The sequence below is a fragment of the Oncorhynchus keta genome, chromosome 35 (assembly GCF_023373465.1).
Source record: "Oncorhynchus keta strain PuntledgeMale-10-30-2019 chromosome 35, Oket_V2, whole genome shotgun sequence".
In the NCBI taxonomy this organism is placed as follows: domain Eukaryota; kingdom Metazoa; phylum Chordata; class Actinopteri; order Salmoniformes; family Salmonidae; genus Oncorhynchus; species Oncorhynchus keta.
This window is the reverse complement of record NC_068455.1, coordinates 69,732,206-69,757,222: the sequence shown is the minus strand read 5'-3', so window position 1 is coordinate 69,757,222 and position 25,017 is coordinate 69,732,206. Positions and strand designations below refer to the sequence as shown.

Sequence of the window (25,017 nt, the reverse complement as noted above, 5' to 3'; positions counted from 1 at the left end):
TACGTTAGGACGACGAAATACGAAGTTGCAATAGAAGTGCTGACTGTTTCACTTTGTTGTCCTCTTTCTTTTCCTTTTTCTTCTGTCCTTCTTTTGTCCTTATTTTGTCTTCCTTTCTTCTGTTAACTAGATATTTTTTGTTGTTATTCTTTTTTTTTTCAGCACTAAGTCCAATCGTGAATGTGTGAATATAAAACCTTCCAGAGAACACTGTGCAAGAACTGACCAACAACAGAGTGACTCAAGTGAGTCAGTTGTTACCAAAAGCAGCCTTGTGATTGTTGAACTGGACAAGCGGGTCAGAATGGCTCCGGAGCAGTCACGTGACCAAAGTCAAAGGAATTGTACAGGTACATCCATCTATCAGAGATATGCCCCGGTGTTATGTCCAGTGTGGGAAAAGACTAAGCAAGGCAGACATTTTGAAAATACAACAGCAAACTAGAATGCGAGGGAGACACAAATGTGACACCTGTGGGAAAACGTTCACCAAATCCACTTACTTAAAACTACACATCTTGACGCACACGGGAGAGAGGCCACACGGTTGTAAACTCTGTGGGAAACGGTTCACCCAGTCATCTTATTTAAACACCCACATGCGCAGACACACAGGACTGAAGCCATTTTCATTTCCTGTATGTGGGCAAACATTTATCGACTCAAAATCCTGCCAGATCCACCAGCGAACGCACACAGGTGATAAGCCGTACCCTTGTTCTCAATGTGGCCAGGCCTTCAGTCACACCGGCAACTTAAAAAAAACACATGATGGCCTTCCATAGCACTGATGGTGCAGGGAAACCTCACCGATGCACCATGTGCGACCGATGCTTCATGAGTCTTAAAAAGTTAAATGTTCACAAGCTCCTTCATTCCGGACTGAAACCACACTGCTGCTCCGAGTGTGGGAAAAGCTTCCGACTTCAATCACATCTGAAAGATCACCAACGGGTTCACACAGACGCCAAACCATTCTCCTGCAATGTATGTGGCAGCAAGTTCTCCAACTACACCACCTGGTCCAGACACAAACAGATCCACACGGGCAACAAACCGCAGGAATGCTCGCAATGCGGGCTGAGGTTCCGATTTCTGGCCACCCTGAAGACGCACCAGCGAACTCACACCAAGGAGAAACCATACACTTGCAGTTTATCCGACTGTGGTAAACGGTTCAGTCATGCGTTGAGTTTGCAAATACATGTTCGTACTCATACAGGAGAGAAACCATTTGCTTGTTCCACATGTGATTACAGAGCCGCGGACAAATCGTCGCTCAGACCCCACGAGAAGAGACACACTGGGGTGAAACTTTACTACTGTGATGAGTGTGGGAAGTCCTTTTTATTACCATACAAGCTTAATATCCATCAGAGAATCCACACAGGGGAGAAGCCATACCATTGTGACATATGCGGGAAAGATTTCGCCCAGCTAAGTAACATGAAAACACATCAGCAAACACACATCAAGGAGAAGCCGTACGCTTGCAGTTTCCCTGACCGCAGTTAACAGTTCAGTCAAGACTTGAGTTTGGGAAGACATGTTCCGACACACACGAGAGAAATCGTTTGCGTGTTGAACATGTGATTGCAGATCCGTGGACAAATTGTCACTCAGAACCCACGAGAAGAGACACGGGTGAAGCTTCACTACTGTGACGAGTGTTGGAAGTCCTTTTTTAACATTTCAAGTGGAGCTGGAAGTCCATCAGAGAATCCACACAGGGGAGAAGCCATACCATTGTGACATATGCAGGAAATATTTGGCCCAGCTAGGTAACATTAAAGGGCATCAGAAAACGCATCAGAAATAAATGAAGTTTGTATGCAGCAGGTGTGGCAGAGGGTTTGCTTTAATGCAATTCTTTACAAGACACAAACAAAGCCACTCGTAAGAGTTTGTCATATTGATGCTTGGGAGGACACGCCTGCCCAGTACGGATGATAGAAACAGCTGTTATAAGCTGTTGAATAAAGCTTTACAATGTTATGTATTTGTATTTTGATTGACATGCTGATCACTGGTATTCCTTACCATCACTGATTTGTCATTCACATAGTTGCCTAAATTAAGTCAATACATTTGTCTTTAAAATCTTTCCTTTATATATTTTCTTGTCTCTAAATAAATAAATACAATTCTAATCAAACTCCAACCCTCCATAAAAAAGTGTTTTCTTTTAAACATTTGTGATTATATTCAAAGTCATTAACACACAAAGAAACCAAGTGAAATTGCCATCAGATTTCTGCCCTTTTTTAAAGAAACATTTCACCACCCCTCCTTCATTCACCTATCAATGATTATAGGTGGTTTGTCAATGAATAGTTCATCGATCAGGGATGATACAAGCTCCTCCAGGATGACATAGAAGGTGTCTTTGGTGCCACTTAACATTGTTGGTCCTGAGTAGAGCGTCCTCATCTGGTCCTGGGTGGTGCATTTAGCCATCAACTTATCATAGCCCTCGTCAGCGATAACCCCTGTCTAGGAGTCTTGTCATTCGTGTCCTTTCCCCTAAAATTAAACTTCAAATGTATTCAGCTTCTCATTCACCCTTAAATTCTCTGATTAGAAATGGCTCCTGCTCTTTCAGGATCTCTAAGAAAATATATTTGCCTTTGGGGCCACATCCTGTCAGGGGCCCATCAAAGAGCTCCTTCATCTTCTTCTGTTTGGTTCTTTCAGATCTCACGTCACTGTAGCCATTGTCAGTGATGACTCCTCTCTTCAGGAGTCTGTCCAAGATGGGGGCTTGGACTGGTAGATGAGCAAGTCACAGTGTACATTCAGCGGAAAGCCAGATCTCACGAGAACTCCTTTTGCAGAGAAGGTTGGATGGAGGATCTTGACGTGGAAGCGGGTGACTTCCTCCACTTGTTCTACGGACACACCACAGTCTTCTACATGTAGAACTCTCACTTTCTCTTTAAAAGAGGGATCATCGCCTGCAGAGATAAAAACAGGCACATTTGCATAAACATCAGGTTGACATCAACAACAAGGCTTTTTAAAAGTAGTTTGCATCAGTTATATTTTAGTTTTAAAAAATCTACGCCCATACCGAAACAGGCAAAATGTGGCAGATGCACTTCTTCCAGTTCTCCTGCAAGGATTGTGACGTCCAATAGGGGGCCTCCTTGCTTGTACCCCAAGCTTTTCATCATTGCACTGTGAGGTTCCCAGGAGCTGAATTGATACTGCAGACTGACATGGTCTTTACACACCCATCGGAGCCCTGATACTCTGCACTCGTAGCGCCCCAGGGGAGACATGCTAGGTACGGCATGAAAGAAGACAAAATGGATTTAGTAAGTAAGTCATGTATTTAATTGTTTATCAGTAGTTGACAAACATAATAATAGTTACTTTACTTTGTTAAACTTTTCTGTAGATCCTCACATACTTGTATTTCCTACGTTTTTACAAGTAGTTCAACAAATGCTATAAAGTCAGACTTTCTTTAAATAATGGATAGGAGGTTTATTCCATCTAGTTACTGTTATCTTAAAACAGAATTGTTGGATAGCAAAACTGAAATCTTTTATCATTCTGTATATGGTGAGGGACTAATACATCCCAGGAGTGTACCTGAACATTGGGGCTTCTTCAGTGATGACCACAGGTTCAACCTGAACCCAGTTGGTAGACTCCTGAATAAGAGAACATTGATCTCTGATTATCACAGATGATCAAACTGTATTTACGACATCATTTTTAAAACATTGCAGTGTAAAATATGTACTTTGAAGGGTTTCTTTTCCTACACTTTTGTAAACCTTATTCTGTACATTTATTTTTACTTGAATGAAGAATGCTTTCTGATTTGAACAATACACTCTTAGAAAAAAAGTAGCTAAATTAAACAATATAGGGTTCTTTGGTTGGTCCCCATAGGGGAACCCTTTTTTGTGCTAGGTAGAACCCTTTGCAGAGGTTTCTACCTAGAACCCTCTATGTAGGCTTCATCATAGAACCCCCTGTAAATGGTTCTACCTAGAACCCTCTATGAATGGATCTACTTAGAACCCTTTTATTTTTGGAGGGTTCTTCCTGAGAACCCTCTATGAATGGTTCCACCAACCTTAACCAATGAAACTTTTTATGACAATACATTACATATATCATAAGGCCTTTCTTTGAATGCCTAGTTATACAATAACACAGTGGTGGTAGGAAACTCCTGGTTTACAGGCCACAGCAGGCCTGCAAGTCACATTATGCTCACTTGCAAAGTGATGTGTAATTTTAATTGGAATCTAGCCAGAGTGAGGATATCCAACAATTCTAATTTGTATCACCCACAACCTGCATTCAGAATAACTGTCAGGGTAGGGAATATTGATAAATGAGACTAAATCTAAACTTGAACAACCATCCCAGTAACGGGTGCAATAAGTCCAAGGACTAACAGACTGTATTAGTTTAGGAAAATGTATGTTATTTATCTTTTTGTAGCACAAGATTAATCAACCAGTCAATGTACATGCAATAACACAGGTTTTGAAACAAACAATTCTTAAAATCAACCGGCAATAGAATATGCTGGGAAAAACACTGCTCAAAAAAATAAAGGGAACACTAAAATAACACATCCTAGATTTGAATGAATGAAATATTCTTATTAAATACTTTTTTCTTTACATTGTTGAATGTGCTGACAACAAAATCACACAAAAATTATCAATGGAAATCAAATGTATCAACCCATGGAGGCCTGGATTTGGAGTCACACTCAAAATTAAAGTGGAAAACCACACTACAGGCTGATCCAACATTGATGTAATGTCCTTAAAACAAGTCAAAATGAGGCTCAGTAGTGTGTGTGGCCTCCGTGTGCCTGTATGACCTCCCTACAATGCCTGGGCATGCTTCTGACGAGGTGATGGATGGTCTCCTGAGGGATCTCCTCCCAGACCTGGACTAAAGCATCCGCCAACTCCTGGACAGTCTGTGGTGCAACGTGACGTTGGTGGATGGAGCGAGACATGATGTCCCACATCTGCTCAATTGGATTCAGGTCTGGGGAACGGGCAGACCAGTCCATAGCATCAATGCCTTCCTCTTGTAGGAACTGCTGACACACTCCAGCCACATGAGGTCCAGCATTGCCTTGCATTAGGAGGAACCCAGGGCCAACCGCACCAGCATATGGTCTCACAAGGGGTCTGAGGATCTCATCTCGGTACCTAATGGCAGTCAGGCTACCTCTGGCAGGCACATGGAGGGCTGAGCGGCCCCCCAAAGAAATGCCACCCCACACCATGACTGATCCACCGCCAAACCGGTCATGCTGGAGGATGTTGCAGGCAGCAGAACGTTCTCCACGGCGTCTCCAGACTGTCACGTCTGTCACATGTGCTCAGTGTGAACCTGCTTTCATCCGTGAAGAGCACAGGGCGCCAGTGGCGAATTTGCCAATCTTGGTGTTCTCTGGCAAATGCCAAACGTCCTGCACGGTGTTGGGCTGTAAGCACAACCCCCACCTGTGTACATCGGGCCCTCATACCACCCTCATGGAGTCTGTTTCTGACAGTTTGAGCAGATACATGCACATTTGTGTCCTGCTGGAGGTCATTTTGCAGGGCTCTGGCAGTGCTCCTCCTTGCACAAAGGCGGAGGTAGCGGTCCTGCTGCTGGGTTGTTGCCCTCCTACGGCTTCCTCCACATCTCCTGATGTACTGGCCTGTCTCCTGGTAGCGCCTCCATGCTCTGGACACTACGCTGACAGACACAGCAAACCTTCTTGCCACAGCTCGCATTGATGTGCCATCCTGGATGAGCTGCACTACCTGAGCCACTTGTGTGGGTTGTAGACTCCGTCTCATGCTACCACAAGAGTGAAAGCACCACCAGCATTCAAAAGTGACCAAAACATCAGCCAGGAAGCATAGAAACTGAGAAGTGGTCTGTGGTTATCACCTGCAGAACCACACCTTTATTGGCTATAATTGCCTATAATTTCCACCTGTTGTCGATTCCATTTGCACAACAGCATGTGACATTTATTGTCAATCAGTGTTGCTTCCTAAGTGGACAGTTTGATTTCACAGAAGTGTGATTGACTTGAAGTTACATTGTGTTGTTTAAGTGTTCCCTTTATTTTTTTGAGCAGTGTATGATATTGATGGGTGTGGTTTTTAATGTTATACTCTACATAGAGGAAAAATGACAACCACTCAACTGGTTATTAATATCAACACTGGGGTTATTTTACACCACTATGTCAGTTACATGTCAAATGATAAAAGGGAATACCAGATATATGCACAAATATTCCCATATAGGTTTACTCACACCTATCTTTTTAAACTCCTGAAGTTAAAGTTTAAACACAAATGTCCAGGCACTATGTAAAATAAAAATTTACAATAAATAAACTCATTCAGATTCAGAAGGGGTTCTGTGTAGAAGGTTTCTTGCCTTCCAAAGAAACCTTCTTGCCTTAAAAAAAATCTAAATATACTTTTCTTCCAAAAATGGTTCTTTGCATGTTAATGGTTTTACGTAGAACCCTTTGCCTTACAAATATCCATTGTCTCCCAAAAATGGTTCTTCAGATGACAAGGATGGTTGGTAGAACCCTACCCCTCCACAAATAACTATTTTATAATCCTGCTGTCAATTGGGTAATTCCATCTGAAAATGGAGCAAAATGTTTTGGATTTTCCCACCATATTTTCTTATTTTTCCTGAAAACAATTTACATTCATGAATTCTGAGCACAATCAACATAGGTGGTGGTAAAGAATTTGGATTTGTCAAACACTTATCTACTACTATTGTACTCACCATGACATTGGCACATGTTGCGCAGCTTCTCACAGGCTCTGGGGACAGACATATCAATCAGAAAATCAAGCACACAAAGTACTAACCACTGTGTTAATACAGTCGTGGCCAAAAGTTTTGAGAATGACACAAATATACATTTTCACAAAGTCTGCTGCCTCAGTTTGTATGATGGCAATTTACATATACTCCAGAATGTTATGAAGAGTGATGAGATGAATTGCAATTAATTGCAAAGTTCCTCTTTGCCATGCAAATGAACTGAATCCCCAAAAAACATTTCCACTACATTTCAGCCCTGCCACAAAAGGACCAGCTGACATCACGTCAGTGATTCTCTCGTTAACACAGGTGTGAGTGTTGATGAGGACAAGGCTGGAAATCACTCTGTCATGCTGATTGAGTTCGAATAACAGACTGGAAGCTTCAAAAGGAGGGTGGTGCTTGGAATCATTGTTCTTCCTCTGTCAGCCATGGTTACCTGCAAGGAAACACGTGCCGTCATCATTGCTTTGCACAAAAAGTGCTTCACAGGCAAGGATATTGCTGCCAGTAAATTTGCACCTAAATCAACCATTTATCGGATCATCAAGAACTTAAAGGAGAGCGGTTCAATTGTTGTGAAGAAGACTTCAGGGCGCACAAGAAAGTCCAGCAAGTGCCAGGACCGTCTCCTAAAGTTGATTCAGCTGCGGGATCGGGGCATCACCAGTACAGAGCTTGCTCAGGAATGGCAGCAGACAGGTGTGAGTATATCTGCAGACACAGTGAGGCAAAGACTTTTGGAGGATGGCCTGGTGTCAAGAAGGGCAGCAAAGAAGCCACTTCTCTCCAGGAAAAACATCATTCTGCAAAAGGTACAGGGATTGGACTGCTGAGGACTGGGTTAAAGTCATTTTCTCTGATGAATCCCCTTTCCGATTGTTTGGGGCATCCGGGAGAAGGCAAGGTGAATGCTACCATCAGTCCTGTGTCATGCCAACAGTAAAGCATCCTGAGACCATTCATGTGTGGGGATGCTTCTCAGCCAAGGGAGTGGGCTCACTCACAATTTTGCCTAAGAACACAGCCATGAATAAAGAATGGTACCAACACATCCTCCTAGAGAAACTTCTCCTAACCATCCAGGAACAGTTTGGTGATGAACAATGCATTTCCCAACATGATGGAGAACCTTGCCATAAGGCAAAAGTGATAACTAAGTGGCTCGGGGAACAAAACATCGATATTTTGGGTCCATGGCCAGGAAACTCCCCAGACCTTAATCCCATTGAGAACTTGTGGTCAATCCTCAAGAGGCGGGTGGACAAACAAAAAAGCCACAACTTCTGACAAACTCCAAATATTGATTATGCAAGAATGGGCTGCCATCAGTCAGGATGTGGCCCAGAAGTTAATTGACAGCATGCCAGGGCGGATTGCAGAGGTCTTGAAAAAGAAGAGTCAACACTGCAAATATTGACTCTTTGCATCAACTTCATGTAATTGTCAATAAAAGCCTTTGACACTTATGAAATGCTTGTAATTACACTTCAGTATTCCATAGTAACATCTGACAAAACTATCTAAAGACAGTGAAGCAGCAAACTTTGTGTAAATTAATATATCTGTGTCATTCTCAAATCTTTTGGCAACGACTGTACAGTCTTAATTTCCTGGTACTCAAAGCAATGTAAAATCAATTATATGACAAATATCATAAGAATTATATTTAGTGCTAACAATAATCTCCATGATTAAATACTCCCAGCATCACTGTTTCCCCCGTGTAGATTGGTGGTGATGGGTTCTGAGTTCTAAACTTGAAAATATGAAGTATATGTATTCATTTCACTGAGGGAGAGAGGGGAATGTAGAATGTTTACATTCAGTCAGAATATGTTATTGTTAGACATGAGGGATCCTATGGGAAGAAGAATGGCCACAGTCTGGTACATGTCAACATGACAGTTGTGAGTTGGGGAGAAGTGAGGAATTTGAGCAGAGGTCAGGTCAGATAAAGTGAGGAAGAACAGATATCACTAAAATTCTGTCTAGCAACAGAGGTGTATTGGATGTTCAGAGGTGTACGGGTAGGATCATAGGAGGAAGGGTTAAATACCAGTGACTGTGTGAAGATGTCTTATCCTTTGGGTGATTAAACTTGGTTTGAGCTTTACTAATCATCAGTGGGTTTGGAAGTCTCTTGTGTCACTCGTGTCAAAAACATGAATGGACTTTAGTGAGAGACAATAGAGATGAAAATGAGAAATATATGACTATACAGTAACTGTCTTACCGTCTTTGATCGATTTGATGTCAGGTACTTCCAACATTTTACGAGGTACCTCCCCTGTCATCCTATCTGAATGGGAGACATGTCCGTGATGGGATGGGTAGTTGATGCCATAGGCCACAGGACCTCTAATGGTGAAGCCAAGGTAGAAGCAGACGTCTCCAGACTTCCAAACTTTGCTTTGTTGGTCGGCACAGACTTCAATCTCCTTGCCATCAACACACGCAAACACCCGGTGCTGTCTAACCACTCCATTGACTGGAAAAAGAAGGTCCTGGACACTGGGTTTTCTCCACACCTCACCACTGCTCCACTTTTGATCTATAGTGTCTGGCCTTGCCTCTGGCCTTGCCATTTGATTCTCCTCTACGAATAGGTTGTCTATTTTTGATCTATGAACCAATCTGCTCAAACCCTCACCTTTTCCCAGGAAAATAAGGGGGCGAAGGTACCTTGAGCGAAGATGTTTCTTGTATGTGTTGTTGTAGGAGTCTTGCATCTCAATAATAAGTTTATTGAGGTCAATATTGAATCCTATTTTCTTATGCTCCTCGGGCCAAAACAGCAAACGGACTAAGAGGTAAAACTCGGGGGTTTGGTTACCGTGATTGGCCAATAGATGTCTCTCCAGAGTTCTTCTTAGGATTGGCAAAGGGGTAAGCATTGGAGATGCTGCTTCAACTTTGCTTAAGATGATGTTGGCAAGGATGAAGTTTTGGGAAGCTTGATTCTCACCACCACCATCTTTATTTTTTTCACATTCTTGTATTTCCTCCCACAATTTTGTTATTCGGCTCAAGTTAGATTCATCATAGCCCTTATCAAGACAGCAAAGCAGTCCAGGGAAAGTAATGGCCATTTCTTCTTTGAGTTTCTGGAGGGGTACACCTATTGCAGACTCTGAGTGTATAGGTGTACATGTCCCCACGTATTTGCAGTAACAGTTCTTGACATCAGTCTGAAAGTAATTTGGTTCATTTATTTTCATGCTGGGTTTGGAGTACGTCAGGTAACCATCAAAAAACTCACATTTCCTCTCCACCTCATCCCTGAGGCTGATGATGAGTGGCTTGTACTTTAAGAGCTTTTTCTGTCCGATTGATATGAAGAAAGAGTCAGCAGATATTTCCATGGTAAGGACCTTTTGCCAGTTATTGTCAAGAGAGACAAGTGAGTCAAAAACAATGTTGGCAACCTGTAGATAACCAAATAGTCCTCTGTTGTTAAAGATGTGTGAGACTTTTGTCACACCATCATCTTGCATGTCTGCTCCTTGCTCATTTTCAGCAGCCCTTTCCACATCTTTGAAAGCCTCAAATGCCTTTACTGCCAGTTGCAAGATGTCTTGTGCAGAGATGGAAGTATCATGGACCCTGCTATTTAAATGTTTCTTGTATACTTGCCCCAGAGTGTCAGCAACAAATGAATTCTTAGGATCTCTGTCTTTTGCTATTTTTGCCCACTGCTCTGCTTCACCATATTCCCCCATTCTAAGGTAAAAGAAACGAGCAAGAGCTTGAGGAAAAAATGGGTTTTGCGTGATTTTCTCTGAAGCTAATTGCAAAACAGATACACAATTGCTTTTGAATTCATTGTCTTCAATATCGTGAATCAACCTGGAAAACATGTCTTTCCTCTCTTCTCCCATTTCCCTTGTTGTATTCTGCTGATGGTCCACTGTGATTTCCCTCTTAGTTAGCATGTCTTTGATGACAGGCAACAAATGTTGCTGCACCTCTTCTCCACAAAAGTCAGTCAGAAAGTTCCTTGCTGTATCACTCCTGTTCACACCTGCTGTAGCCAATACCTTAACACACTGCTGTGCAATCAGTGGGTGAGCCATGCGGACGTGTTTGTGTTGTCCCTGTTGTGAAGGGAATGTCACTATCAGATGACTGAAAGGCTCCATTCGCTGCTCAAAGGAAGGGCCTACATAAATGGGATCTTGAGTCCCCAGGAATGCCTGACATTGAGACTCCAGAAGGTGGGATCCAGGGACGTAGGCATTCACCAGTGATAAGAATGCAAGAAGCTGTTTTTCTTTAGGTCTTCTTTTTTTCCTGACATCTAAAAAGACACATGTTTCTTTAACATAATCTCCACTGAAATTTTCTCGCATTATGTTAAAGCCATGAAACTGTTTGTGTTCATTGCTGTAGCTTCGACTGATCTCAATCTGTTTCTCCTCAAACTGTTGTTTCTCTGCTTCAGAAAGTTCCGCCCTGAGAATAACATGTCTTGAGTTGTTATGGTCCTCTTGTTTGATAACTTCCTTACGCACACAGTTTAAAATGATGACCACAGGCATGTGGGTTGTAATGTTTCGGTCTGTAATCTCTTTCATGATGGCATCCTGCAGATTCTCCAGAATACGCTCATCTTCCAGCAGTAAGAGCACAGTGTTCTGGTGGCCTTGGCCGCCTGCAGTGAAAAGGTGAATCACCTGCTTGGCGATAGCTGTGAAATCTGAGGTAGCACCTGTTAGAACAGCACATCTGAGCTTTTTACGCATATCCCAGAGCACCTGCTTGGCCAGAGTGGTTCCTCCGCTGCCTGGCTGATGCAGCAGATTCATGGTAGGTGTCAGGTCGCCCTTACGCCGTTTCTTAATATTTTCTATCAGCTCCGTGTACCCGTCTCTTTTGATAAAGGGGGTTATTTTATCAACTGACGTTGCCCTTTCAGCCCAGTAGAAGTTAAGCCATTGAGGTGGGGCTCCTCTGTAAAAATCTACCTCGGTCTTCTTAGCTACTGCGGAGTCTATGTCCTCTTCTTCAAATTCATTTGCGTACAAAACATCCAGAAGTGAAATGGAAACCCTGATTTGACTTCCAACATAAATTTCAGGACCGCGGGCGTTGGACAGGGACGACCCCTTGTTGTGTGCCATCTTTGTTGTCTCCGGTCCCAAGCTGAACCAGTTTTCTGAATATTAATTGTACTTCATGTGGTGGTATGGACTCTGAGAAAGGAGACAATAATGTTTCAGTAAAAATGTTGAAGGTCATTATTGGTTATAAACAAAAGGCTGATTACAGTATATCTTTGACTTTTTTGGAGTTTCATTTATATAGCTGATATGTTGGACATTGGTTTGATTTATCTACTGACACTGCATGGAGCTGACAAATACAGACTGTGTTTTGCTTCTTGTTGCTACCCTCTAATAAATAGGCATCTATTGTAGCAACCCAACACCTAGCGACCTTGTGAAGAGGTTTGGATCTCTTCATGTAATGGCTAAGGTGTTGGGTCGAAAGTCGTGGGACCCGGGGTCATGTCCCAGGCAGGGCTACCCCCGAATTCGGTGCATTGGTGTCAGAAGTTGGATGGCACCTGAGGCCATCGGAGGGGCGTGTACACATGAGGGACGTGGTATAGGGAAGCATGGGGACACACTCTCCCAAGGAACGGGGAAGTGTTGTGAACTTAAACCAACATCTAACGATGGCTGGGTTGACAATCATGCGACTGTCCGGGAAATCCAGACATGTTTTGTGCGAAAGTTTCACTCCTTGAGCTCCGTGTCATACAGTGGCAAGAAAAAGTATGTGAACTATTTGGAATTACCAGGATTTCTGCATAAATTGGTCATACAATTTGATCTGACCTTCATCTAAGTCACAACAATAGACACACACAGTCTGCTTAAACTAATAGCACACAAACAATTTTAAGTTTTCATGTCTTTTTAGAACACAACATGTAAACATTCACAGTGCAGGGTGGAAAAAAGTATGCGAACCCTTGGATTTAATAACTGTTTGAGTAAATTTGGACCATTACACTTTACAAAACTGTTTCAGTTCAGCAATATTCTTGTGATGTCTGGTGTGAACCTCTTTCTTGAGGTCATGTCACTCCATCTTAACCTGTTGAGGTCAGGACTCTGACTGGGCCACTCCAGAAGGTGTATTTTTGTTTTGGGTCGTTGTCCTGTTGCAACACCCAACTTCTGTTGACCTTCAACTGGCAGACAGGTAGCCTTACATTCTCCTGCCAAAAGTCTTGATAAACTTGGGAATTAATTTTTCCGTCGATGATAGCAAACTGTTGCAGCAAAGCAGACCCAAATCATGATGCTCCCTCCACCATACTTTACAGTTGGGATGAGGTTTTGATGTTGGTGTGCTGTGCCTTTTTCTCTCCACACATAGTGTTATGTGTTCCTTCCTTCCAAACAACTCAACTTTAGTTTAATCTGTCCACAGAATATTTTGGAACATCTAGGTGCTCTTTTGCGAACATCAGACGTGTAGCATTGTTTTTTTTTGGACAGCAGTGGCTTCTTCCGTGGTGTCCTCCCATGAACACCATTCTTGTTTAGTGTTTTACGTATCGTAGACTCGTCGACAGAGATGTTAGCATGTTCCAGAGATTTCTGTAAGTCTTTAGCTGATACTCTAGGATTCTTCTTTACCTCATTGAGCATTCTGAGCTGTGCACTTGCAGTCATCTTTGCAGGAAGGCCAGTCCTAGGGAGAATAGCAACAGTGCGGAACTCTCTCCATTTATAGACAATTGTTTTACAGTGGACTGATGAACATCAAGGCTTTTAGAGATACTTTTGTAACCTATTCCAGCTTTATGCAAGTCAACAATTCTTAATCTTAGCTCTTCTGTGATCTTTTTTGTTTGAGGTATGGTTCACATCAGGCAATGCTTCTTGTGAAAAGCAAACTCAAATTTTGTGAGTGTTTTGTAAAGAGCAGGGCAACTCTAACCAACATCTCCAATCTCATCCCATTGATTGGACTCCAGGTTAGCTGACTCCTGACTCCAATTAGGTTTTGGAGAAGTCACTAGCCTTGGGGTTTCCAACCTACACTGTGAACTTTTAAATTATGTATTCAAAATAGACAAGAGGAATACAATCATTTGTGTGTTATTAGTTTTAGCACACTGTGTGCGTCTATTGTTGTGACTTAGATGGTCAGATCAAAACTAGGGTGTAGATCAGCTTTAAAATTGCGGATAGATTGTAAATTCCATCAATGTAATTGTCTGCATCATTTCCAATCCCCCATATATTTTTTTGGTAAATATATATGCAGTATATCACAAAAGTGAGTCCTCCCCTCACATTTTTGTATACATTTACATTTACATTTAAGTCATTTAGCAGACGCTCTTATCCAGAGCGACTTACATATATATTTGAGTATATCTTTTCATGTGACAACACTGAAGAAATGACACTTTGCTAAAATGTAAAGTAGTGAGTGTACAGCTTGTATAACAGTGTAAATTTGCTGTCCCCTCAAAATAACTCAACACACAGCCATTAATGTCTAAACCGCTGGCAACAAAAGTGAGTACACCCCTAAGTGAAAATGTCCAAATTGGGCCCAATTAGCCATTTTTCCTCCCCATGTGACTCGTTAGTGTTACAAGGTCTCAGGTGTGAATGGGGAACAGGTGTGTTAAATTTGGTGTCATTGCTCTCACACTCCCTCATACTGACTGGTCACTGGAAGTTCAACCAGGCACCTCATGGCAAAGAACTCTCTGAAGTATACAGAATGGTGTCATCTGCGTAGAGGTGGATCAGGGAATCACCAGCAGCAAGAGCGACATCATTGATGTATACAGAGAAAAGAGTCAGCCCGAGAATTGAACCCTGTGGCACCCCCATAGACAGCCAGAGATCTGGAAAACAGGCCCTCCGATTTGACACATTGAACTCGATCTGAGAAGTAGTTGGTGAACCTGGCGAGGAAGTCATTTGAGAAACCAAGGATGTTGAGTCTGCCGGTAAGAATGCGGTGATTGACAGAGTCAAAAGCCTTTGCCAGGTCGATGAAGACGGCTGCACAGTATTGTCTTTTATCGATGGCGGTTATGATATCGTTTAGGACCTTGAGCGTGGTCGAGGTGGACCCATGACCCGCTGGGAAACCAGATTGCATAGCGGAGAAGGTACGGTGGGATTCGAAATGATCAGTCATCTGTTTGTTATCTTGGCTTCCAAAGACTTCAGAAAGGCAGGGTAGGATAGATATAGGTCTGTAACAGTTTGGGTCTAGAAAGTCTCCCCCTTTGAAGAGAGGGAGGACGGCAGGAGCTTTCCAATCTTTGGGGAACTCTGAGAGGGTGAATAGGCTAGTAATAGGGTTTGGAACAATTGCAGCGGATAATTTTAGAAATAGAGGGTACAGATTGTCTAGCCCAGCTGATTTGTAGGGGTCCAGATTTTGCAACTCTTTCAGAACATCAGCTATCTGTATTGGGGTGAAGGAGAAATGAGGGAGGCTTGGGCAAGTTTCTGTGGGGGGTGCAGAGCTGTTGACTGGGGTATGAGTAGCAAGGTGGAAAGCATGGCCATTCGTGGAAAAATGCTTATGGAAATTCTCAATTATCGTAGATTTATCGTGGTGACAGTGTTTCCTAGCCTCAGTGCAGTGAGGCAGCTGGGAGGAGGTGCTCTTATTCTCCATGGACTTTACCGTGTCCCAGAATGTTTTGGAGTTTGTGCTACAGGATGCAAATTTATTTTTGAAAAAGCTAGCCTTTACTTTCCTAACTGCCTGTGTATATTGGTTCCTAACTTCCCTAAAGAGTTACATATCGCGGGGGCTATTCGATGCTAATGCAGTATGCCACAGGATGTTTTTGTGCTGGTCAAGGGCAGTCAGGTCTGGAGTGAACCAAGGGCTATACAGGTATCTGTTCTTAGTTCAAAAAAATTTAACGGGCATGTTAATTGAAGATGGTGACGGAAACACTTTTAAAGAATAACCAGGCATCCTCTACTGACGGGATGAAGTCCATATCCTTCCAGGATACCCCGGCCAGGTCGATTAGAAAGGCCTGCTCGCTGAAGTGTTTTAGGGAGCATTTGACAGTGATACGGGGTGGTTGTTTGACCGTGGGCCCATTACGGACACATGCAATGATGCAGTAATCGCTGAGATCTTGGTTGAAAACAGGAGAGGTGTATTTGGAGGGCAGGTTGGTCAGGATGATATCTGTGAGGGTGCACGTGTTTATGGATTTAGGGTTGTACCTGGTAGGTTCCTTGATAATTTGTGTGAGATTGAGGGCATCTAGCTTAGATTGTAGGACAGCTGGGCTGTTAAGCATATCCTAGTTTAGGTTACCTAACAGTATAAACTCTGAAGATAAATGGGGGGTAATTAATCCACATATGATGTCCAGGGCACAGCTGGGGGCTGAGGGGGGTCTATAAACAAGTGGCAACAGCAAGAGATTTATTTCTGGAAAGGTGGATTTTTAAAGGTTGAAGCTTGAACTGTTTGGGCACATATCTGGAAAACATGACAGGCTCTCTCTGCAGTAGATTGCAACTCCACCCCCTTTGGCAGTTCTATCTTGGTGGAAAATGTTGTAGTTGGTGATGGAAATCTCAGAATATTTGGTGGCCTTCCTAAGCCAGGATTCAGACATGGCTAGGACATCAGGGTTTGCGGAGTGTGCTAAAGCAGTGAATAAAACAAACTTAGGGAGGAGGCTTCTGATGTTAACATGCATGAAACCAAGGCTTTTACGGTTACAGAAGTCAACAAAAGATAGCGCCCGGGGAATAGGAGTGGAACTGGGGGCTACATGGCCTCGGTTAACCTCTACATCACCAGAGGAACAGAGTAGGAGTAGGATAAGGGTACGGCTAACGGCTATAAAAAGATCAGAGAATAAAAAGATGAGATTTCTGGGCATGGTAGAGTAGATTCAGGGCATAATGTACAGACAATGGTATGGTAGGATGTGAGTACAGTGGAGGTAAACCTAGGCATTGAGTGACGATGAGAGAGGTTTCGTCTCTGGAGGCACCAGTTAAGCCAGGTGAGGTCTCCGCATGTGTGTGGGGTGGGACAAAAGAGCTATCTAAGGCATTTTGAGTGGGAATGAGGGCTATACAGTGAAATAAAACAGCAAGAACTAGCCAGGACAGCAGTAGACAAGTCATAGTGACATTAGAGAGAGGCATAAAGCAAACACATGTGTGGATCAGGAGAGCTAAGACAACAACGGGTAAATGGCGATGAATGGGCAGAGCAGGTTAGTTAGGTACGCACTTGACCTGAGTTCAAGGCTGGGGCCGACAGGTAAACAAAATTAGGTGCTGTGTTATTGAAACAGGGGGCATCAGCTGTGTAGCCGAGTGATCATAAGGTCAAAAGAGTAGCAATAGGTGAGTCAGGGTGCTGTTTGGTAGTCACTACTAAGCTAGGCGAGCAGGGGACACAGCGTTCAGAAAAGCTAGCGGGCCGGGGATAGTAGGTGGTTCTTTGGTGACATCGTAACAGAATAGCCTGTTGAGACCCACTCGAATGGTTACGTCGGTAGACCAGTCGTGATTGGTAGGCGGGGATCCGTGTTGGCAGTAAAAGGGTCCAGGCCAATTGGCAAAATGGGTTTTGTAGTCCAATAATTGGCTGGAGATGGGCCTAGCTCCAGGCTAACTAGTGCTTGCTTTGGACAGAGACGTTAGCCAGGAGTAGCCACTTGGATAGCAGCTAGCCAGCTGCGACAATCCGATGTAAAGGTTCATTGTTTGCGGTAGGAATCCGGAGATGTGGTAGAGAAAAAGCAGTCCAATATACCCTGGGTTGATATTGAGCTGTGCAACTGTCAGGAATTGACCGGGCTGAGGCTAGCTGATGTCCGAGTTAACGTGATGACCGCTCGCAGTGGCTAACTGACTACTAGCTAGTAGCTAGTTAGCTGGCTAGCTCCTGATAGGGGTTCCGGTTCTAAAGTGTAAAAAAAATAGCAGACCCGTGCCACATTGGGGGAGGTGGGTTGGAGGAGAATATGTTCAGTCCGTAGATGGAAATTAAAATTAAAAATATAAAAAGTCTATATGAAATATACACGAAGACGATATATACATGGGACAGGACGAGACAAGACAAATTGACGTCCGACTGAAAAGCCATCTTGGATATGTATGAGGTAGTCACCTGGAACGCATTTCAATTAACAGTTGTGCCTTGTTAAAAGTTAATTTGTTGATTTTCTTTCCTTCTTAAGGCATTTGAGCCAATCAGTTGTGTGTGACAAGGTAGGAGTGGTATACAGAAGATAGCACTATTAGGTAAAAGACCAAGTCCCTGTTATGGCAAGAACAGCTCAAAAATCAAAGAGAAACAACAGTCCATCATTACATAAGACATGAAGGTCAGTCAATTTGGAACATTTCAAGAACTTTGAAAGTTTCTTCAAGTGCAGTCGCAAAAACTCTATGATGAAACTTGCTCTCATGTAGGACCACCACAGGAAAGAAGACCCAGAGTTACTGCTGCTGCAGAGGATACGTTCATTAGAGTTACCAGCCTCAGGAATTGCAGCCCAAATAAATGCTTCATAGAGTTTAAGTAACAGACACATCTCAACATCAACTGTTCAGAGGAGATTGCGTGAATCAGGCCTTCATGGTCGAATTGCTACAAAGAAACCACTACTAAAGGACACCAATAATAAGAAGAGACTTGCTTGGAACTAGAAACACGAGCAATGGACATTAGACCTTTGAAAAATCTGTCCATTGGTCTGATGAGTCCAAATTCGAGATATCTGGTTCCAACCACTGTGTCTTTGTGAGACGCAGTGTAGGTGAACGGTTTAAATCTGCATGTGTGGTTCCCACCGTGAAGCATGGAAGAGGTGTGATGGTGTGGGGATGCTTTGCTGGTGACGTTGACTGTGATTTATTTAGAATTCAAGGCACACCTAACCAGCATGGCTACCACAGCATTCTGCAGCAAAATGTCATCCCATCTGGTTTGCGCTTAGTGGGACAATAATATTTTTTTTAACAGGACAATGACCAAACACATCTCCAGGCTGTGTAAGAGCTATTTGACCAAGAAGGAGAATGATGCAGTGCTGAATCAGATGACCTGGCCTCACCAATCACCCAACCTCAACCCAATTAAGATGGTTTGGGATAAGTTGAACCGCAGAGGGAAGAAAATGCTGCCAACAAGTCCTCAGCATATGTGGGAACTCCTTCAAGACGGTTAGAAAAGCATTCCAGGTGAAGCTGGTTGAGAGAATGCCAAGAGTGTACAAAGTTTTCATCAGGGCAAATGGTGGCTATTTTGAAGAATCTCAAATATAAAATATATTTTGATTTGTCTAACACTTTTTTGGTTACTATCTGATTCCATATTTGTTATTTCACAGTTTTGATGTCTTCACTATTATTCTACAATATAGAAAATAGTTAAAATTAAGAAAAACCCTTGAATGAGTAGGTGTCCAAACTTTTGACTGGTACTCTATGTGGACAACCCTTCAAATGAGTGGATTCTGCGATTACAGCCACACCCATTGCTGACAGGTGTATAAAATCGAGTCATGAAATCTCCATAGACAAACATTGGCAGTAGAATGGCACCGTCATAGGATGCAACCATTCCAACAAGTCAGTTCATAACATTTCTGCCCTGCCCCGGTCAACTGTAAGTGCTGTTATTGTGAAGTGGAAATGTATAGGAGCAACAACGGCTCAGTTGCGAAGTGGTAGACCATACAAGCTCACCGAACGGGACTCCCGAGTTCCGAAACACGTAAAAATCTACTCTGTCCTCAGTTGCAACACTACTGCCTCTGTAAGAAACGTCCACACAACAAACTGTTTGTCGGGAGCTTTATGAAATGGGCTTCAATGGGCAAGCCTAAGATCACCATGAGCAATGCCAAGCATCGGCTGGAGTGGTGTAAAGCTCACCGCCATTGGACTCTGGAGCAGTGGAAATGCCTTATCTGGAGTGATGAATCACGTTTCACCATCGGGCAGTCCGACGAACGAGTCTGGGTTTGGCGGTTGCCAGGAGAACGCTACCTGCCCGAATGCATTGTGCCAACTGTAAAGTTTGGGGAAGGGTCTTGGGCTGTTCTGGTTCGGGCTAGGCCCCTTAGTTCTAGTGAAGGGAAATCATAACACTACAGCATACAATGACATTCTAGACAATTCTGTGCTTCAAGATTTTGTCACAACAGCTTGGGGAAGGCCCTTTCCTGTTTCAGCATGACAATGCCCCCGTGCTCAAAGCGAGGTCCATACAGAAATGATTTGTCGCGATCAGTGTGGAAGAACTTGACTGGCCTGCACAGAGCCTTGACCTTAACCCAAATGAACACCTTTGGGATGAATTGGAATGCCAACTACAGGCCAGGCCTAATTGCCCAACATCAGTGCTCAACCTCACTATTGCTCTTGTGGCTGAATGGAAGCAAGTCCCTGCAACAATGTTCCAAAATCTAGTGGAAAGCCTTCCCAGAAGAGTGGAGGCTGTTATAGCAGCAAAGGGGGGACCAACTCCATATTAATGCCATGATTTTGGAATGAGATATTCGACAAGCAGGTGTCAACATACTTTTGGCCATGTAGTGTATAATTTTGATATCTTGCATGGTCAGTCCTTGCATCCATAACTCTGTTCATGAATTTGAGAGTGGTTTAATTTATCCAGCCCCATCCCTCAGTTCAGGGGTGGGGAGCACTCTTTGTTATTGTTTCTACTGCTGATTGCCCCTTAAAGCAAGAAATGTCTTTTGCATGGGCTGCGTCTCAATCCACCGCATCTGCCGATGTCGGCCATCTGCTTCTGCAGTGGAAGGTGACAGAGCTACAGCAGTGTTTGTCAGACCAGGAGATATCCGAAAATCGGTAATAGAGAACATTTGTAGCGTCCGAATAGTATGATAATAATATGACCCCACCATCGAAAGGTGAGACTCTCATGAACACGTACGTCGGTTGTTTTGATCTAGGATGCCATAAAGCCTCATAAGACTCGTCTGAAAGTAGCCCGGTACCAGTTAAAATAATGAATTGCATTGCAACTGGAAAGTATTCAGACCCCTTGACTTTTTCCACATTTTGCGACATTACAGCCTTATTCTAAAATGGATTGAATAAATAAAGTTCCTCATCAATCTACACACAATACCCCATAATGACAAAGAGAAAACAGTTTTAAGAAATGTTTGCAAATTGATTAAAAATAAAACCAAAATACCTTATTTACATAGAGTGGGGAGAACAAGTATTTGAATCACTGCCGATTTAGCAGGTTTTCCTACTTACAAAGCATGTAGAGGTTTGTAATTTAGCATTTTATTGCATGACATATGTATTTGATCACCTACCAACCAGTAAGAATTCCGGCTCTCACAGATCTGTTAGTTTTTCTTTAAGAAGCCCTCCTGTTCTCCACTCATTACCTGTATTAACTGCACCTGTTTGAACTTGTTACCTGTATAAAAGACACCTGTCCACACACTCAATGAAACAGACTCCAACCTCTCCACAATGGCCAAGACCAGAGAGGGTGTAATGACATCAGGGATACAATTGTAGACCTGCACAAGGCTAGCTTGGTGAGAAGGCAACAACTGTTGGCGCAATAATTAGAAAATGGAAGAAGATCAAGATGACGGTCAATCACACTCGGTCTGGGGCTCCATGCAAGATCTCACCTTGTGGGGCATCAATGATCATGAGGAAGGTGAGGGATCAGCCCAGAACTACACGGCAGGACCTGGTCAATGACCTGAAGAGAGCTGGGACCACAGTCTCAAAAAAACCATTAGTAACACACTACGCCGTCATGGATTAAAATCCTGCAGCGCACGCAAGGTCCCCGTGCTCAAGCCAGCGAATGTCCAGGCCCGTCTGAAGTTTGCCACTGACCATCTGGATGATCCAGAGGAGGAATGAGAGAAGGTCATGTGGTCTTGATGAGACAAAAATAGAGCTTTTTGGTCTAAACTCCACTTGCCGTGTTTGGAGGAAGAAGAAGGATGAGTACAACCCCAAGAACACCATCCCAACCGTGAAGCATGGAGGTGGAAACATCATTCTTTGGGTAGCTTTTCTGTAAAGGGGACAGGACGACTGCACCGTATTGAGGGTAGGATGGATGGGGACATGTATCATGAGATCTTGGCCAACAACCTCCTTCCCTCAGTAAGAGCATTGAACATGGGTCGTGGCTGTGTCTTCCAGCATGACAACGACCCGAAACACACAGCCAGGGCAACTAAGGAGTGGCTCCGTAAGAAGCATCTCAAGGTCCTGGAGTGGCCTAGCCAGTCTCCAGACCTGAACCCAATATAAAATCCTTGGAGGGAGCTGAAAGTCCGTATTGCCCAGCATTTGCAATAAAATGCAAATGACTGACTTAAAAATCATACAATGTGATTTTCTGGATTTTCGTTTTAGATTCCGTCTCTCACAGTTGAAGTGTACCTATAATAAAAATTATAGACCTCTACATGCTTTGTAAGTAGGAAAACCTGCAAAATCGGCAGTGTTTCAAATACTTGTTCTCCCCACTGTAGGTATTAAGACCCTTTGCTATGAGACTCGAAAATCAGGTCAGGTACATCATGTTTCCATTGATCATCCTTGAGATGTTTGTACAACTTGATTGGACTCCTCAGTAAAAGGCACATGGCAGCTCGCTTGGAATTTGCCAAAAGGCACCTACAGGATTCTCAGACCATGAGAAACATGATTGTCTGGTCTTATGAAAGATGTAACTCTTTGGCCTGAATGCCAAGCATCACGTCCTTGATGAGAGCTCAGGACCTCAGAATGGGGCGGAAGTTCACCTTCCAACAGGAAAACGACCCTAAGCACATAGGCAAGACAACACATGAGTGGCTTTGGGACAAGTCTCTTGTCTCTGGCCCAGCCAGAGCAAGGACTTGAACCCGTTCAATCTCTGGAGAGACTTGAAAATAGTTGTTCAACGATGCTCCCCATCCAACCTGACAGGATCTGCTGATGTAAATGTAATATTTCAGTTTTTAATTTTTAATACATTTGCAATAATTTCTAAAAACCTGTTTTTGCTTTGCTATTATGGGGTATTGTGTGTAGATTGATGAGGGGGAAAAACAATTGAATCCATTTTAGAATAAGGCTGTAATATAACAAAATGTTGAAAAAGTCAAGGGGTCTGAATACTTTCCAAACGCACTGTATATATGGAAGTAGTTTAGTGTCAAAAAAGGGGTTAAATATGGGTCACAAAATGTTTTCTATTAATTCCTGATCTTTCTTATTTCTCTCAGACTCTTCAAAACAAATGTCCTGTTAGTCAAAAAACAATCTGGTCACGTCTCCAATGGATGGGCCTCTGCAAGATTAAATATGGGTCACAAAAAGTTTTCTATAATTTTCGGATCTTTCTTATATCACTCAGACACTTCAAAACACATTTCCTGTTTGTTTTTTGACTATCTGGTCACGCCTCCAATGGAGGGGCCTCTACACACACACCTACAGTAAATCATTCAGACCAGCGCCATCGACAAAGAATATAGGGAAGACACCACGATTTAGACTTCCTACCTTTAGGCTGCTATAGCCCACATATATATTTCGTTTGTCATTCTATCGTTTTCATGGAATTTTAGTGGTAATTAGGCCTAAATACACTGAACAAATATATAAACACAACATGTAAAGTGTTTGTTCCATGTTTCATGAGATTAAATAAAAAATCACAGAACATTTTCCATACTCAGAAATAATGTATTGCTCTCAAATATTGTGAACAAATTCATTTACATCCTTGTTTGTGAGCATTTCTTCTTTGCCAAGATATTCCATCCACCTGACAGGTGTCGCATATCAAGAAGCTGATTAAACAGCATGATCATTACACAGGTGCACCTTGTGCTGGGAACACTAAAATACCACTCTAAATGTGCAGTTTTGTCACAACACAATGCCACAGATGTCTGTTTTGAGGTAGCATGCAATTGGCATGCTGACTACAGGAATGTACACCAGAGCTGTTGCCAGAGAATTCAACATCATTTTAGAGAAATTGGCAGTACGTCTAACCGGCCTCACAACCACAGAGCACTTGTTACCAAGCCAGCCTCCACATCCACCTCCTTTACCTGCAGGACTGTCTGAGACCAGCCCCCCTGTCAGTATTTCTGTCTGTAATAAACCCCTTTAGTGGGGAAAAACTCATTCTGAATGTCTGGGCCTGGCTCCCCAGTGGGTGGGCCTTGCTCCCAAGAGGTTGGGCCATTGCCCTCCCAGGCCCACCCATCGATGCGCCCCTGCCCAGTCATGTGAAATCCATAGATTAGGGCCTAATGAATATATTTTAATTGACCGACTTAGTTATACGAACTGTAACTCAGTAAAATTGTTGAAATTATGGCATATTGCGTTTCTATTTTTGTTTAGTATAGTTTGCCATCTATGAACATGTTATTCAATGTGTTTCTATGGACTAATGCCAAATTCAATGTTTCATCAAATAATTGTTGTATTTATATCATTTTCTTCCCTTCCCTACAGGGGTCCTAAAATTCTAAATCAAATTGCAAAATTATCCATGGTATGACCATCTTAAAACAATTCCATATGTTAAGCTTAGCAGAACCCTCCTTGTAGGGGTTAATTGATGTGCATTGTCCATGTCAAATAAATAAATACATTGATTCTGTTAGAAATGTGGCCCTGTCCATATAGGCCAATTCCCTTGAGTGTAAAGTCTTCTTATATCTTATAATTCTGCATGTTGTCTACTAATGGCTCAATTCAATCCGTAATGCTGAAGTTCTGCGTTACAGCATTATTTGAATTTAAAGGCAATGTTCCAGTGTTTGTGGAGACTACATTCACTGTAAAGGCTGCTTGAGTCGGCTCAACCACAAATTACTTTTACATTTCAAGTGCGATATAGCACTGAACTTCAGCAATACAAATGTATACCAACACAAAATGTAAAATACTGGCATTGTCCTTACCTTTTTCTGTTTCAAGACGGTTCTATCTTTTTGTGGAAATCACAGCCGAATCTGCAAAGGAAAGCATGATATCACAGTTACATTATCTGTAAAACTTCAGAGAATCAATGACTTTTTTTCTGAAATAAGGATAATCTGAAGGTACAACCTTTGTATTGCATTTTCTGGTTAATACTCGTAGGTTGCTAAGT

General features: G+C 42.8%; 1 protein-coding gene across 1 annotated transcript; it reads right to left on the bottom strand.

Moving 5' to 3' along the window:
- Positions 1 to 2,010: 2,010 nt before the first annotated feature.
- On the bottom strand, positions 2,011 to 25,017 carry LOC118368912 (sterile alpha motif domain-containing protein 9-like). Its single transcript, XM_035753396.2, has 7 exons — positions 24,975 to 25,017; positions 24,827 to 24,877; positions 9,077 to 12,035; positions 6,799 to 6,836; positions 3,598 to 3,659; positions 3,071 to 3,282; positions 2,011 to 2,954 (listed from the first exon to the last, which is right to left on the bottom strand). The coding sequence occupies exons 3-7, from the start codon at positions 11,961 to 11,963 to the stop codon at positions 2,737 to 2,739; spliced, it is 3,417 nt and encodes a 1,138-aa protein (XP_035609289.2). The 5' UTR covers positions 11,964 to 12,035; positions 24,827 to 24,877; positions 24,975 to 25,017; the 3' UTR covers positions 2,011 to 2,736.

Excerpts from the sequence above, each read along its gene's own strand:
- LOC118368912 (XM_035753396.2), bottom strand. The coding sequence starts at position 11,963 with ATGGCACACAACAAGGGGTCGTCCCTGTCCAACGCCCGCGGTCCTGAA. Across the intron at positions 6,837-9,076 it reads CATCAAATCGATCAAAGACG|AGCCTGTGAGAAGCTGCGCA; the intron begins GTAAGACAGTTA and ends GTCTGTCCCCAG. Across the intron at positions 3,283-3,597 it reads GAAGAAGCCCCAATGTTCAG|CATGTCTCCCCTGGGGCGCT; the intron begins GTACACTCCTGG and ends TGCCGTACCTAG.